Raw genomic sequence first — 15,770 nt, 5'->3', positions numbered from 1 at the left:
CTGAACATTGAGATGTCAACACCTCAGGTCTCTACTGCTTTTATTTTTGAGTCGCTACATCCGAGATCAGTGTCTCGGCCGTTGCTCCCTCTGGTTCCTGGTCTTCTGGAACCGGTGATGGACATTTTTCTAGCGCCATCTTCAATTAAGGCTGAACCGGCTATAATCCAGAAAAAATATAAGCAGGCAGAAAAATACCCTGTTTTCTTGAAATTAGATCCACCTGCAGACTCTGTTATCATTGCGGCGGCAAGAAAAACACATGCTGTAACTGCATCTTCGTCAGTTCAACCGGACAAAGAAAGTAGGTCCCAGGATTCTTGGGCACGGAAGGTTTGCTGTTCTGTAGTATCGTCTCTGAAAGTGTCTAGGGCAGAAGCATTACTAGGTCGCTATGACAGGGCCTTATGGGACTCCATGGGCCGTTTCAAGGAAAAGCTGCCAAAAGAAGACCAACGAGACTTCGAGGAGGTCATCAAAGAGGGATCCCTCGTAGCCAATCAAGTCATTAGCACGGCAGCAGATGGTGCTACACTGTCGGCGCATTCTTATGCGCATGGTATTTGTGCTAGGAGGTCGGCTTGGTTAAGATTAACGGCTCTTAAACCAGATGCACAGCAGAGGATCCTTAATCTCCCTTTCTCTGGCTCCTCCTTATTTGGGTCCCACACTGATGAGGAGATGGCGAGGATGAAAACAGAGTTAGATACTCTCAAGGCGGTGGGGTTAGAGAAGAAAAAAGAGTTCAAACGAAGATACAGACCCAACCAGCTCAAGGGCTACCAACAGAGGGTTCAAACCCCTCAGTGGTCCCAAAACAAAAATCAAGGCAAATCGCAGTTCTAAGGCCGTAAGTCAAACAGAGGTAGAGGAGGTCATCAACCACAATCCTCCCAACACAGCCAGATCAGCAGGAAAGCAATGAGCACGAGTTTCCTCTAGCACCGTTGCCCACTCCAGTGGGAGGAAGTGTTTCACATCATCTGAGAGAGTGGTGCAACATAACAAAAGATCGGTGGGTGCTCAGTATACTGTGCAATGGATACGCTCTATCTTTTTGTGTGTCTCCACAGGACATTCCTCCAAAAAGATCTTGTCTTCACCAGCTAAAGTTGCTTCGTCAGGAAGTGGTAACCCTTCTGCGAACAAAGGCCATAGAAGAGGTACCTCCTGCTCAGTGACAGAAGGGAGTATATTCCAGGTACTTCCTTGTGCCAAAAAGAGATCAAGAGCACAAGTTCAGACCTATTCTGGACCTTCGATCGATGAACAAAGTCATCTTGAAGGAGAAGTTTTGCATGTTGGGGCTTGATCAAATATGTCCACATTTGCAAGAAGGAGATTGTATGTGTTTGATGGATCTCCAAGATGCGTACTTTCACATTCCAATCGTTCCTCGTCATCTCAAGTACCTACGATTCGTGGTCGGCAGCAAGCATTACCAGTTCAAGGTCTTGCCCTTCGGACTGAAATCTGCTCCACAAGCCTTTACCAAGTGCATGGCGATGGTGGCAGCAGCTCTACACAGAAAGGGTCTGTTTGTTTACCCTTACTTAGACGATTGGCTGTTGAAAGGGCCATCCCCTCAAGAAGTAAGGAACGATTTTCGCTTTTGTTTCAATCTACTCCACCAGTTGTGCCTTCAAGTGAATATGGAAAAATCGGTTCTCCGGCCTACTCAGACGATCCATTATTTGGGCTCCACTCTGAATTCAAAAATAGGAAGATCTCTCCTCCTTCGGAGGAGAGACTGTTTTCAATGCAGCAGAAATGCGATGCTCTTCTCCAGACAGCTCAGCCAACGGTCCGGCAAGTTGCATCTCTGCTAGGGTCGATGGCTTCTTGCATCTTTCTTATTCCCAGCGCCAGGCTGAGGATGAGACCTTTGCAACGGCATCTGGAGGACAAGTGGGATCAAGCATGAGGTCACTGTGAAGACCGGTTTGTGCTCTCTCAAACAACGAAGCCGTCCATTCTATGGTGAACTCGACCAAAGAACCTCTTGGTGGGAGTACCCTTCCATCAACCAGTTCCGGCACAGTCCTTGATCACGGATGCCTCTCTACAAGGATGGTGGCACACATGGATTGCCTGCAGATGCAGGGCCGGTGGTCCACCAAATAACAGTCCTATCATATATAAACATGTTAGAGCTGCGAGCAGTCCATCTAGCTCTAAGAGCTTTCCAGCCTTCGATCAAATCCAATGCGATTCTGTTTCAAACAGACAACACGACCACCATGTATTATCACAACAAACAGGGTGGTACATGCTCTCGCCCACTCTCCCTGGAAGCTCAAGCAATTTGGCACTGGCTTCTAGCCCGAGGCCGCTCCATCACGGCGGTGCACCTTCCAGGGGAGCAAAACGTGCGAGCAGACGCACTCAGTCGGCACTTCGAAGATCAGCCAGACTGGGTGCTAAATGACGAAGTGGTGGCGGCCATTTTCCATCAGTGGGGACGACCAAAACAAAAAATGCCATGCCTTCACGTCCGGGTTCTACCGCCTAGGGACGAGGGGGAATGCGATTAGGGTGCACTTGGCGGCCATTACGGCCTACAGAAGGTCTCCCAGCCAGCCTTCCTTATTTAAACTGCAGGTGGTCAAGAATTTCCTACAGGGGTTGAAGAAGGTGTATCCCCCTGTTCGGCCTCCTTCTCCTCCTTGGGAGTTGAATCTAGTCCTTTCCAGATTGATGGGTCCTCCTTTTGAGCCCATCCATAAGGCCACACTGCAACTCTTGACATGGAAGACCGCTTTCCTGGTGGCAATAACATCAGCACGCAGAGTAAGTGAGATCCAAGCGCTATGTGCCAAAGAACCATATACTGTGTTTCACCACAACAGGGTGGTGTTGAGGACTCACCCTTCCATTTTGCCAAAGGTTGTGTCTGATTTTCATGTTAAGCAAACGATCTCTCTACCTTCCTTCTTTCCCAATCCGACTACTCCTGCTGAGAGGTCGCTTCACTCCTTAGACCTTAAGAGAGTACTCAAGTTCTATTTGGAGGAAACGAAGGCCATAAGGAAATCAGACCAATTGTTTTCAAATTATGGTGCCATGAGAACAGGCTTTCCAGCTTCAAAAGGTCCATCTCCAGATGGATAGTGTCCTGTATTAGATTGGCCTACCAGTTGGCAAACAAACCCCTATTGTTGTCTCCTAAAGCACATTCCACTAGGGGGAAAGCGGCTACAGGAGCTTTCTTGCATGACGTGCCAATGACAGAGATTTGCAAGACCGCAACCTGAAGTTCGGTACACACTTTCACGAGGCATTACTGTCTTGAATCCGACTCCAGGGCAGATACCCAAGTAGGCCAAGCCTCCTTGAGAAATCTGTTCAGATAATAAGATATCTGTGTTTTCAAGTTTGGTTATCTGAGCTTGATTAATAATTCCTTGTTTTCCTTTGCCTGCAGGTGGAAGAGGTGAGGCTCGCTATTCTATTCTAGTGCTCATGACTATTGATGAGGATCCCTGGAAGAGAAGGATTAGTTACTTACCTGTAATCCTAGTTCTCTTCCAGGGGTATCCTCATCAAATTCATAAGCAACCCTCCTGCCTCCCCGGGCAAAGGAACTTTGTTTAAAGAAGTGTCAACTCTTTGTGCCCTGGCCTTTGGGTCACCGCAAAAAACAATTGACCTGTCACCCCTGAGGCATGATGGCAAGCTTGGGGTCATGGCTGCCTTAAAGGCACAGTGCCAGTTTATTTCTATGTTGCTAAGAGTTAGCTTTTCTATGCTATGTTTTTCTACAATTCAGCCTGTGAGCTGTTAATGCTTTCAGTCCTTCTGAGGGATTGTGCTGAGTGCTAAGCATTAAAGCAGTTTTCAAACATACTTTGCTGTTGTTTTGTCCTGTTTTTAATGTATTGTTTGATATACAGGGGAGTCCTGACAGCATTATTCAGCTCTGGTATATGGAAGGCTGCATTTACGTTTTATTTTCTTTATATATATATATTATATATATATTTTCGAGGCATATGAGCTGCAGATTACACACTGTGCACAGATGGCCACCTAGTGTTGGGCCCGGATGTTTGCAGTTTGTTTTCTTGTAGAAAAGTCTTTGGAAGTCACGGGATAGGTGACTCCTCCTTTGGATGATACTGCGCATGGGCATCGGCTCCATCCCCAGATTGGTTTTTTCCGCCAACGGGCTCGGATGTGTTTCCAGCGCTCCGTGTTGGAACCGATTTCCTTCGGCGCGCAATCCTCACCAACTTAAAGAAAAAAAGTCTTGAACGCTTTTCCACTCGACGCTATTCCTCAACATCGAATACTTCGATTCCAGTCGTCATCGATAGGCTTCGGGCCTAGCTAGGCCTCAACTCCAGCTCATGGAAAGGACGCCATTCAAGAGGTGACCTCGATGTCGAAGTTTACCCATGCCGACCTTCATGAAGTGTGTAACCTTTGCCTTTCCCCGGAGCACGAGGCCAAAGACTGTTCCACTTGTGCCTCTTTCCGCTCCTAAAAGACTATCCGGGACCGAAGAGCGAGATGAACAATGGCTCGATCTTCAACTTCCATTCCGGACGACATCTTTGAAGAAGGCGTCATCATCCCATAACAACACAACGTCAACAGCGGTTCCGAACACGAAGAAGATTCCGATGTTGAGGACATCACTCCAGCGCAGCGGGTCGTAAGTAAGACCATCGACCCCGACCCTTCCTCGACACACCCAAAGAAGGCCCCGGGAACACCCTCGCCCTTGGACTCAGGTGCACACCGACACTCTGCTTCTACTGCCCCACCTTCAGGCCCGGCTAAAAAGCCAATTAAGCCTTCAGGCGACTCGGGCCTGAGTCAGCCTTCGCACACTTAACGGCACCAAAAAAAGACTATGACACCGGCTATGCCAACGTCCAAACCATCGGCGCCGAAACATACCACTACTCCTTCGGCACCCAAACCCAGGTCAGAACCAAGCAAACCAGCTTTGGATTTGAAAAAGCAACCGGTACCGAAAAAACCATTGGATCCGAAAAAACAGTCGGATCCAAAACTACCTGAACCGAAAAAACAGTCCGAACCGAAAAAAGTTTCGGAGCAGAAAAAGACTCTGTCTTCCCAAGTAAAAGACATTGTTTAAAAAAATTTAAAAAAGCCGCTTCGATGCCGAAACCTTCCTCCGCACCAAAAGAACAAACTCCTGCAGCTGATTTGCCTTAGCCAGACCCTGCTCAAAAGACTCTAGCTAAAGACCCAATCACTGGACAGTTGATTTTGGCCTGAAAAAAGCGACCACTGGACACTCCAGCTCCTCATCCAAAGAAGGAGGACATTGCTACCTCTCCATTAAGACTTCCTTCCCCTTCATCTATGCCATCACCACATCATCCCATACCACAGCATTCCCCAGCATCCTCTAATGTACCAGACGATGACAACAGGGATGATAGCTCTGATGATATGGGGGGGGTAACATACCTGATCCAGCCACTCCTGCTGGATCACCTGATCCATGGGATGATTATACTGCTCCGGATATCCCAAATGTCCCTCAGGATGACTTATACCCCTCAAGGCCTTCCCAACCAGCAGACACCATAGGGTTTAATCAGTTAATACACAGGGCTGCACAATATCATGGGGTAGACATACATACAGACCCTGTAGAGGAAGACTTCTTAATGGATACCTTCGACAATGCACAAAGGTCTGCATCCATGTTACCAATGCTTAAAGGAGTGATTTAGCATGCTCCTGAAGTCTTCAAATACCCAGTCAGAACTCGGGTCATAAACCCTCGTATAGAGAAAAAATATAAATCTGCCCCCTCGGACCCAGCATATATTAAAGGTCCGGTACCACTAGACTCACTTGTAGTTTCCAACGCAAGCAAGAGAGCAAACTCTCAAACATCAGGTGATGCTGCACCACCAGACAAAGAGTCTAAGTTACTTGACGCATCAGGGAAAAGAACTGCGTCTCAAGCAGCAAACGTGGCGTATCGCTAACACACAGGCATTATTAGCCAGATATGATAGGGTATATTATGACGAGTTAGAGTCATTAATGACACACCTCCCTGACAGGTACAAGGATAGAGCAAACTAGCTTATCCAAGAGGGTAAAAACATTACGAACACCTCCATTCGGTGTGCCCTCGATGCAGCAGATACTGCATGTAGAGCAGTTAACACCAGCGTTTTATTACGCAGACACGCTTGGCTAACTATATCAGGATTCAAACCTGAGGTGCAAACTGCCATTCTTAATCAACCCTTTGATGAGCAACACCTATTCGGACACAATGTAGATGTATCTCTTGAGAAAATGAAAAAAGATACAGACCCTGCCAAATCTATGGGAGCCCTGCAATCGCAGGCTCCCAGACGTTCATTTCGTCGCTCATCCTATAGAGGTGCCACCAGGGGATACTCCTCAGACACAGCTTCAACCTCATACAATGCCCCTACACAGTTCACGTACAGCAGGGGCTACCAAAGGGGTGGCTACAGGGGTAACAATAACAAAGGCAGAGGTAAGAATAATAACTCCCGCTCTGCCTCTACCCCTGCCCAATGACTCCCTTCCCCCGTCCCATTCCACTCCTGTCGGGGGATGACTTCAACAATACCTGCCAGCCTGGGAAAACATCACATCAGACAGGTGGTGCTCCAAATTATTCAATCAGGTTATTGTCTAGAATTAACATCTACCCCCCAAACATACCACCCAAGCAGCGTCCAATGTCTCAGGAACATTTAACATTGCTCAGACAGGAGGTAATATCTCTTATGCGGAAAAATGCAATAGAGATAGTTCCAGACCATCAGAAAAACAATGGGGTATACTCCCTGTATTTCCTAATTCCAAAAAAGGACGGATCTCTAAGACCGATCCTAGACCTCAGACCTCTAAACATTTACATACAGTCGGATAATTTCCATATGGTCACACTCCAACAAGTCCTTCCACTGCTAGTACTAAACAACTTCCTTGTCACTCTAGATCTCAAGGACATATTCCCATCCACACAGCGCACAGAAAATATCTCAGATTTGTGCTAGACGGGCAGCACTACCAATTCAAAGTGCTTCCATTCGGAGTCACAACAGCACCAAGGGTGTTACATATTCATTTCTTCCCGTATCTGGACGACTGGCTCATAAAATCCAGCTCATACAGCCAGTGTGTACAACATACACGCGCTACCATTCAACTGCTTCACGACTTGGGATTCACAGTAATTTACACCAAGTCGCATCTACAACCCTTGCACATACAACAGTATCTCTGCACTACAATAAACACCCAACTAACACTAGCTAATCCCTCTCCAGCCTGGATAACAAGTGTACAAACTCTCCTAACAAAACTCAAACCGCAACACTCGCTACCAGCTCGAGTGTTCATGCAACTCCTAGGAATGATGGCATCTTGCATATTTATAGTACCTCACGCAAGATTGCAAATGCGTCCACTTTAAGAGTGCCTAGCACGCCAATGGAACCAGGCTCAAGGTCAATTAACAGACCTAGTGTTGGTAGACTGTCGGACTCATCGTTCTCTGCAATGGTGGAACCCCAAAAACCTTTCCAAAGGGCGACCGTTTCTAGAGCCAGTTCCTCAAATAGTCATGACAGCGGACGCAACGCTCTCCGGTTGGGGTGCTCTACTGCATCACACCATGCAAGGCAGGCGGACACCGCATCAAAAGCTACTCCACATCAACCACCTAGAGTTGCTAGCTGTGTTTCTAGCCCTAAAAGCTTTTCAAACTCAAGTGTCAGGCAAAGCTGTCTTAGTCCGCACAGACAATATGACATCCATGTACTACATAAACAAACATGGAGGGACATACTTTCTGCAGCTCTCTCAATTAGCACAGCAGATATGAAGATATGAAGATGGGCCATACCACAAAAGGTCTTTCTTTTAGCCCAACACGTCCCAGGAGTACAAAACACTATGGCAGATCTGCTAAGTCGACAAACACAGCAGATACACGATTGGGAACTTCATCCACAAGTTCTTCATCCGTTCTTTCAAATGTGGGGACAACCTCAAATAGACCTCTTTGCCACCCACCAAAACGCAAAATGCCCAAACTTTGCCACCAGATACCCCCACCCATTGTCCAAAGGCAATGCAATATGGATGAACTGGTCAGAACTATTTGCGTACGCTTTTCCTCCTCTCCCACTACTTCCGTTAGTGGTGCGAATTGCAATTTCTAACATGGAAGGTGGCATTCTTGATTGCCATTACCTCACTCAGGTGAGTTAGTGAGCTACAAGCATTAACAATTCAAGAACCATTCATGCAAATACATGCTAACAAGGTAGTTCTTAGAACAAATCCTAAATTTATGCCAAAAGTCGTTTCAACTTTTCATATCAATCAGTCAATAGAACTGTCAGTGTTCTTCCAAAATCCACAGTCAGTAGCGGAAAGAACCCTACACACGCTGGACGTAAAGAGAGCTCTGCTTTATTATGTGGACAGAACGAAATCATTTAGAAAAACAAAGCAATTATTTGTTGCTTTTTCACCACAACATAAAGGGAATCCCATATCAAAGTCAGGAATAGCCAGATGGATAGTTAAATGCATTCAAATTTGTTATCACAAGGCAAAATGCACTTTAACCGTAACTCCAAGAGCACACTCTACAAGGAAAATGGGGGCATCCATGGCTTTCCTAGGAAATATCCCTCTTGAGGACATATGTAGAGCAGCCACATGGACTACCATACACACTTTCACAAAACACTACTGTGTAGACGTGCAAGCAAAGCAGCAAGCTGCTGTAGGTCAGGCTGTCCTCAAAACTCTCTTTCAAACTGCTGCAGCTGGCACAGGTAACCACCGCTAGAGGAGATACTGCTATACCGTCTATGCACAGATATGAATTCAGCAGCCTACATGCCTCGAACGGAATATGCTACTTACCAGTATGCATCTGTTCTTGGCATGTAGGGCTGCTGACATTCATACCGCCCGCCCTCCTCCCCGGTGCCTGTCGCAGCTGCAGCATTATCTTTTGCATGGCCATCTCTTACTTTACTATCTCCATCTCTGCCACAATGGCGAAAAACAATCTGAGGATGGAGAAGATGCCCATGCGCACTGTAGTCCAAGGGAGGAGTCACCTATCTCGTGATACTTCGAAGACTGTTCCAGGACAACAAGGTGCAATCATCCAGACCCAACACTAGGCGGCGATCTATGCACAGATATGAATGTCAGCAGCCCTACATGCCAAGAAAAGATGTATACTGGTAAGTAGCATATTCCTACTGAAGGTAAGTAACTTGTTCATTTGACCTGCATGAGGCCAGTGGGCTGGAATCTTCCCTGACATAGGACTAGGTTGTCCCCCTTGTCCCTCAACTGAAGAGACACTCATTTGCTGGAGTTAAAATTCCTGTGTACCAAAGTGAAAATAAATGTCCTCACTGAAGTTTTGCAGCCTGGGCAAACCTCATCTGAACCCTTCCTGCTTTCAACTAAGCCCTGACTGACACTTTACGGCACCTGCGCCAAACCTTGTTTTCTGCCCACCTGTTGAACAGCGCAATGGCACAGACCTGCTTCAGATCACTCTGCATTTTTGAGGCAACAACCTATTTGGAGAGCCTGGTAGTTCAGAATCTGAATATGGCCAAAAAGAATCTGAATATGGCCACCACGCATGGCGACCTCAAGGATGCAGTCTGACGTCCTATGGGGGACGTACCTGACACAAAATGGTGGTAGACAGTGACCAAAACAAAAGAAAAAAGAAAAAAAATTAGACAATTCCAGAACCAACCACTAGATTGCGGAATGATGCACAGCATGTGAATCCAGAAAACTCTTCAAGCTGCAAAACTACTCCTACTGGTAAGTAACCATTTTGTTAGTTTGGCCCACAGACACAAATAGATGTCAGTCAAGATTCAGGGGGTACAAACAAAGGGTTCATAATCCATAGGCCAGACCAACGATATGTACAGAAAGAACATCCGGGGGTAGTGACATCATACAGTGTAGGGTTGCTGTGCCTTGATTGGCTAAGAACCTCGATACTGTCCTAGGTGAAACAGCACTTATCCTTACTGTCACATAAGTGAATTTAAGGGACTTTTTATTAGGGCCCCGAAATTCACGTCCGAAGCGTTTCTATTGTGCTGTCAATAATGAAATCTGGGAAATCTCTCAACATGAAACGGCAGAGAGTCTTCGAGAAATAGATAGCATTAACCTAGAGAAAGAGTTAGCTATAGTTGACAATGGTATGACCACATTAACATCCAGGATTTATTCACTGGACAACATTGTATCTTCTGCTATTGATATACTAGTACAGGACTTGTCCATTCTACAACACTGACAATCACAACTTCGTTCTGTTATGTTATTAAGCTGGACGCCTCAATCTTTGCACGCTGGTTATATGCCGTGGCGATTTATCAACAGCACGTCTCTATTTTCAGCATACAATCTGACTGAGAAACAGATTACAATGGCACAAAGAGGAGCAAAATATACAGTTCTGTGTATTGAAAAACTTGACAAGACACCTTTTACTGTAGCGGAGTCACCTTTCACTGAATGGTTAATTTATGGCCATGTAGCACTACTGGTCACAACTTTCCTATTTCAATGTTGGCTAGAACGCCAGGCAGGCACATATGATGTGATGGGTAGGAATTCATCAAGGAGTCTTTGGAATTGCGGTACAGATTTTGATACCGGAATGAGGACACAGAAGGGTTTCTTAGCGGTAATAACTATAAGAGCGCTTTAACCGGCTCTCTCGTAGGCCAGGATATTATGCTTCACGGGGCCTGTAATAGTTCAATTGCAAACTTATCCTGTCACTTGATAGGGACCCCTGCTGCCGTGATTAATCCGGTATTAAAGTTACTTTCAAATGGGAGTTACTTGATGCTGAATGATCAAGGTTGTTGTGGGATGCTTCCAGGCATCGCATATCTTGTCACTGTAAACTCCAGGGTAACTTGCTGTATGCAAGTATTGTTTCCACCGACCCACACAATCAGGGAGGCGCCGTTATGGCCTTCGTTGAATGTTTCCTTTATACGGTTTGATATTCTGAGCCGAATGAAAGCAAGGCAACAGCGATGTTGCTTCTCCCAGGCAGGACACACAAACATTTGGCTCATCGTGTGCTGGGCAAATTGTGCCTTTTTTCCAAAATAACCAAATTTGGAATTTTAAACAAGACATTTTAGTCTAAGTTGCATGGCTTTCAGTCACTCTAAGTTCAAACTACATCCACAAACATATTCTAGATTTCTGTCGCCTACTACTTAGGCTTTTTACATTTTTAAGGACTATTTTTATAGACTTATTTTACGTAACCGCACGTTAAAATGTTTTGGTATGTCGTCCAGTCGGATGAGGAGTGGGTGTTCTATTCCACATAGGTACTCCAATATCCGCTCAGGTACTATTTGCACCTTTCACCTACATTGTCCACATATTGCGCTACATACCAGTTCTCAGGACTGACCTTTTACCTAGTTGAGGTAATGACTAGAGTACCTGGGGTTTTCTCCGAAAAGCCAAAGCCTCATTCATTATGCATGAGGATTCTTGGAATCACAGCTGGACAGCAGGCCGAACATCTACATAAAAACTATGTACAAGGGTCATTCCTACCGTCATCCTAGTTCGACATGACACAGCGAGGTATATCCCCAGGGCCTGTTACTTTGAGTATTTATACACCAACACGAGACGCTGAGGCTTATGCATGCTCACGCTCCAGCTCGCAGTGGTCTAACTTCCCTTGTGGGCCGTCCACCTCGGGAACAGGACGGGGTCCCATAGTCTCTCATTTTAGTTATGGGTTGACTTTATCTTAGAGGGATTCTTGGCTTTCTCACCTACATACATGCTAGGTACACTTAGGTACATCTAGTTAGGGTCGCATCGTAGGAGTACGCTTTTTATTACTGTCATGTATTTTTATACTTGCCTGTATTTATCGGTTTAACACTATGGTAGAAATCTACCATCCTTTAACTCTGTTAGTGCTTAAAATCATCTACTTCTGTTACTGTCTAATGATTGTGTCAGCCCATCTATTTTACACTAGAATGACGCTGGTTCAATAAATACTTTTTGGAAAACGTCCCCATCATTTATTCTGTGTATCTCTCTCAGAGACAAAGTGAGCACGAATGACTGAGCGACTAGTAGCACTGATTCCACGATTCTGAGGGATCAGGGTTGTTATGTTCGATAGTTGGCAAGAACGGTTCTCTCCTTGGTAAGAGGGGTTTCTAGTTGCACTGTGAGCTAGCTGGTATACGGGCTAACATACTCTGGTGGAGTGTCCGGAATCAGTTTGGACACCAAGCCCTCAGTGTATGTTGTCTAAACGCACAGATCCTATATAGGTTTATAGAGTCTACACAGCACCTCTGCTCACATGGTGAATGAGCTTCAAGCTCAGTTGTCCAAGCCCCCTTTCTTCTCGGTGCATCCTGACAAAGGGGTGCTTAGAACGATTCCTTTGTTTCTTCCTAAAGTAGTTGCACTATTTCATGTAGTACAATCTATCACTTTTCCCTCCTTTTTCCCACCTCTGCACCCTTCCAAGGAGGAGAGACTCCACCGTTTGGATCCTAAACCTGTCATTCTACCTTGACCGCACCAAAGATTTCCGGGTGGATGATCAACTCTTTATTGAATATGTAGGTGCCAAGAAAGGCTAGGCTGTTCAAAAACGTACCATCTCTCAATGGGTTGTGTTTTGCATAAAGATCTGCTGTGCTTTAGCAAAGAAATATCCTCCAGTGGGGTTGCGTGCTCATTCCACAAGGGCTATGGCAGCAACCACTGCATTGGCATGGGGAGTCCCACTCCTTGATATCTGCCAGGCGGCAATGTGGGCATCTCTGCACACGTTTACCAGACATTACTGCCTGGACAGCCAAGTTGGAGGGACGGCTATTTTGCCCATTCGGTCCTCCATGACTTTCTCGTCTGAACTTGGTTCACTGACCCTCTTCCGGGCATGATATTGCTGGGTATCTATTCTAAAGGTAAAGAATCTACAACTGTCTCTTTCAGATGAACAAGTTACTTACCTTCGGTGACAATATATCTGTAAGAGACATATGTTAGTTGTAGATTCCGTACCACCCCGCCCATCCTCCCCGCTACACTAACTGATTTCTAGGGATAGGGACTCGCATACAGGGCCCTAGTTGTGACCAGTGGTCAGTGTCTTGCATGGCTCTGCGCTTTTGACGTGCAAAGTTGTGTCAGAATGGATGTCCGCAAGCAGGGGCGGCATCTTAAGTGGGCACCGCGAAGTCATCCCGGCGACTACGACGGTTGCGAAGTCTACAGACTCCACCTATTGTTGTGCAGGGGTACTGCTAAAGAAAAATCTTCGGATCCAGACAGACGCCTGGGGAAAATTCTAAAGGTAAGGAATCTACTACTAACATATGTCTCTTACAGATACATAGTTACCGAAGGTAAGTAACTTGTTCCTATAGTTGCCATTTTCCTGTTTGTTATATTTGCTGCTAGTCTCATCCTTCACCAGTGTCACTTTCAAAATAAATGTACATAAGGGGATGTGGTGCAACATCAATTATATTATGAAATTTTGACTCTGAGAATGCTTATGTAGGAAAATTACTATTACATGTAAGGAACTTTTTATACTCCCCTCTCTCTTGAGGTTATAATAGCCTTTTATATTGAAAAGTACTAGGTCGACATGAGTACCATCAAATTACTTTTAGGTCCATTTTCAGTGTCCATGATTTCCAACAAAATAGCAGAAATTAAGAAATCACAAAATTGAGTATAAAATAATTTATGGTTTGATTAATGTGTATAAAAGGTACGTATCAACGTAAAATATTTAAACATTTCTTACGCTTAGCTAAGAAAACCTATCATCCCGTTAAGATAGCTATTCGTACTCTTGTTATACTAATTATTTAACTTTTTTATTATAGGTTCTCCGCTTTCTAGCCAACCAGTTTTAATTACCGTTCAACGGCAGCTACCACAGACTATTAAACCTTTGACATACACGGTCACAACGCCAGTGACAACCTCAACATCCCAGCAACCTTTAGTGCAAACCGTTCATGTAGTTCACCAGATACCAACTGTTTCTGTGACTAATGTGACTGGATTAGCACCAGCGAACACTTACACTGTAGCAGGGCAGGCTTTAGTCACACAAGCTGCAGTGATGCACCAGCCAAAAATGGAACCTCAAGAGAATGGAGACCACAAAGAAGTAAAAGGTGAGATGTTTTGCTGTACTTTGGGGACATTGGTCGGAGTGGGGAAATGCTAGACCATTGCAATGTAGATTTTACAAACTAATTGGAAGGAAACCTTCATTTTACAAACCAAGGCAAGCTCAGGTGAGATCTAAGTAAGTTGCCTTCAGCCCAATGTATATTAATTCCTGTTGGTGAATAGATGCAAAATCTGTGTATTAAAGATAATTGACCCTGTCTTTACACCTCATAGGGGTGTTAGAAAAATAAGAAATAAAATCCTGAAAGGGCATTGTTATAGAATATTTGTATACTGTTACCCTTTAGGATAATTTTCCAAATGCTTTGTGTAGTTAGTAAGTTTCTATTGGTCAACTGTTGTCCTTGAATTAGTTAGTCTGCTTATCATGACTTTTTTATTTGAAACGTTTTAATCAATGTTTCAGCAAGGCACAGAATTGCACAGTGGTGTAGATTACTTTCAAGTTCACATATAGAATTTCAGTTTGACATTGCTGATATAAAATAGGCGAATTGTTTTACAGGTACATTGCTACAGGAATAAACTATGGTAAGTTGAGACAGCTGTGAGTGTGAGTTGGGTGTGAAAATTGCCATTTTCTTTAGTTGCTAAGGGTTCTTTCGTTAAGAGTTATGAAGTTTAGAATGCAACAGAAAGTATAAGAGAAAGGAGTTATGAGAGAGTGAAAGACAGCATCTTTTGTGTGAAATAGTATGAAGGAAGAGGAAGGAAAGGCAGACAGATGAAGGAATGATAAAGGTATGGGGCAGCTTACAATTGCTGATGTTTTTCGGTTTGGGAAGCACAGTGGTTTATGTGACTAAAGGTGCTTGTAGCAGGGTGGGACATGAATTAGTAAGAGGTGAAATATATGGCTAGTTTACAAATCATCTAACTAATCACCACTGGGTAAGATTGAGGGTTGTGTTTTCTGTCCCCTAATTTGGGTCCATAGTTTTAGTAATTTCTGGAATATGCATAAAGGGGGGGCTCTGTGTATGTGATTGTGTCAAATGAATGTATTTAGATGGATACATTCTGGAGTCTGTTGTTCTCTAAATGTGTGTGCTGCACAAATGATGGTCTCCTTTGTGCAGAATGTTGCAAAGATTATGGCACGTGGGAGCACCAAGCTCTGGTGGCATCAAATAATCCAGAAATAGATGTTCGAGGCATGTGGGCTGCTGAATTCATATCTTAGCATAGATCGCCGCCTAGTGTTGGGTCCAGATGTTTGCACCTTGTTGTCTTGGAAGAGTCTTCGAAGTATCACGAGATAGGTGACTTCTCCCCTAGACTACAGTGCGCATGGGCATCTTCTCCATCTTCAGATTGTTTTTCTCCGCCATTGGGTTCGGATGCACTTCGACATCTCCAACTTCGTGATCAAAGTTTTCCAAGATTCAAAAGGCCGAAAAACCTTCAACTTTTGACGGTATTGTTTCCGCTCGGTATCCCTCGACTCGACAACTCTTTCCATCTATATCTGGTCGTCGACGCGGGCTGTCGGGCCT

The 15,770-nt window shown here is 44.9% G+C and overlaps 1 protein-coding gene across 2 annotated transcripts in view; it reads left to right on the top strand.

Annotated features, from left to right (window-relative positions):
* The window catches only part of FOXK2 (forkhead box K2), a 389,544-nt gene that overhangs the window by 266,810 nt on the left and 106,964 nt on the right, over nucleotides 1–15,770 (top strand). For both annotated transcript variants that reach the window (XM_078654718.1, XM_078654719.1), the window contains exon 7: nucleotides 13,959–14,255. In XM_078654718.1, coding sequence (XP_078510844.1) covers nucleotides 13,959–14,255 — 297 coding nt within the window. The remainder of the gene's footprint in view (nucleotides 1–13,958; nucleotides 14,256–15,770) is intronic.

Source organism: Lissotriton helveticus, chromosome 7 (genome assembly GCF_964261635.1).
Source record: "Lissotriton helveticus chromosome 7, aLisHel1.1, whole genome shotgun sequence".
NCBI lineage: Eukaryota > Metazoa > Chordata > Amphibia > Caudata > Salamandridae > Lissotriton > Lissotriton helveticus.
The sequence above is the reverse complement of the archived record's forward strand: the minus strand, read 5'-3'. Positions and strand labels throughout refer to the sequence as shown.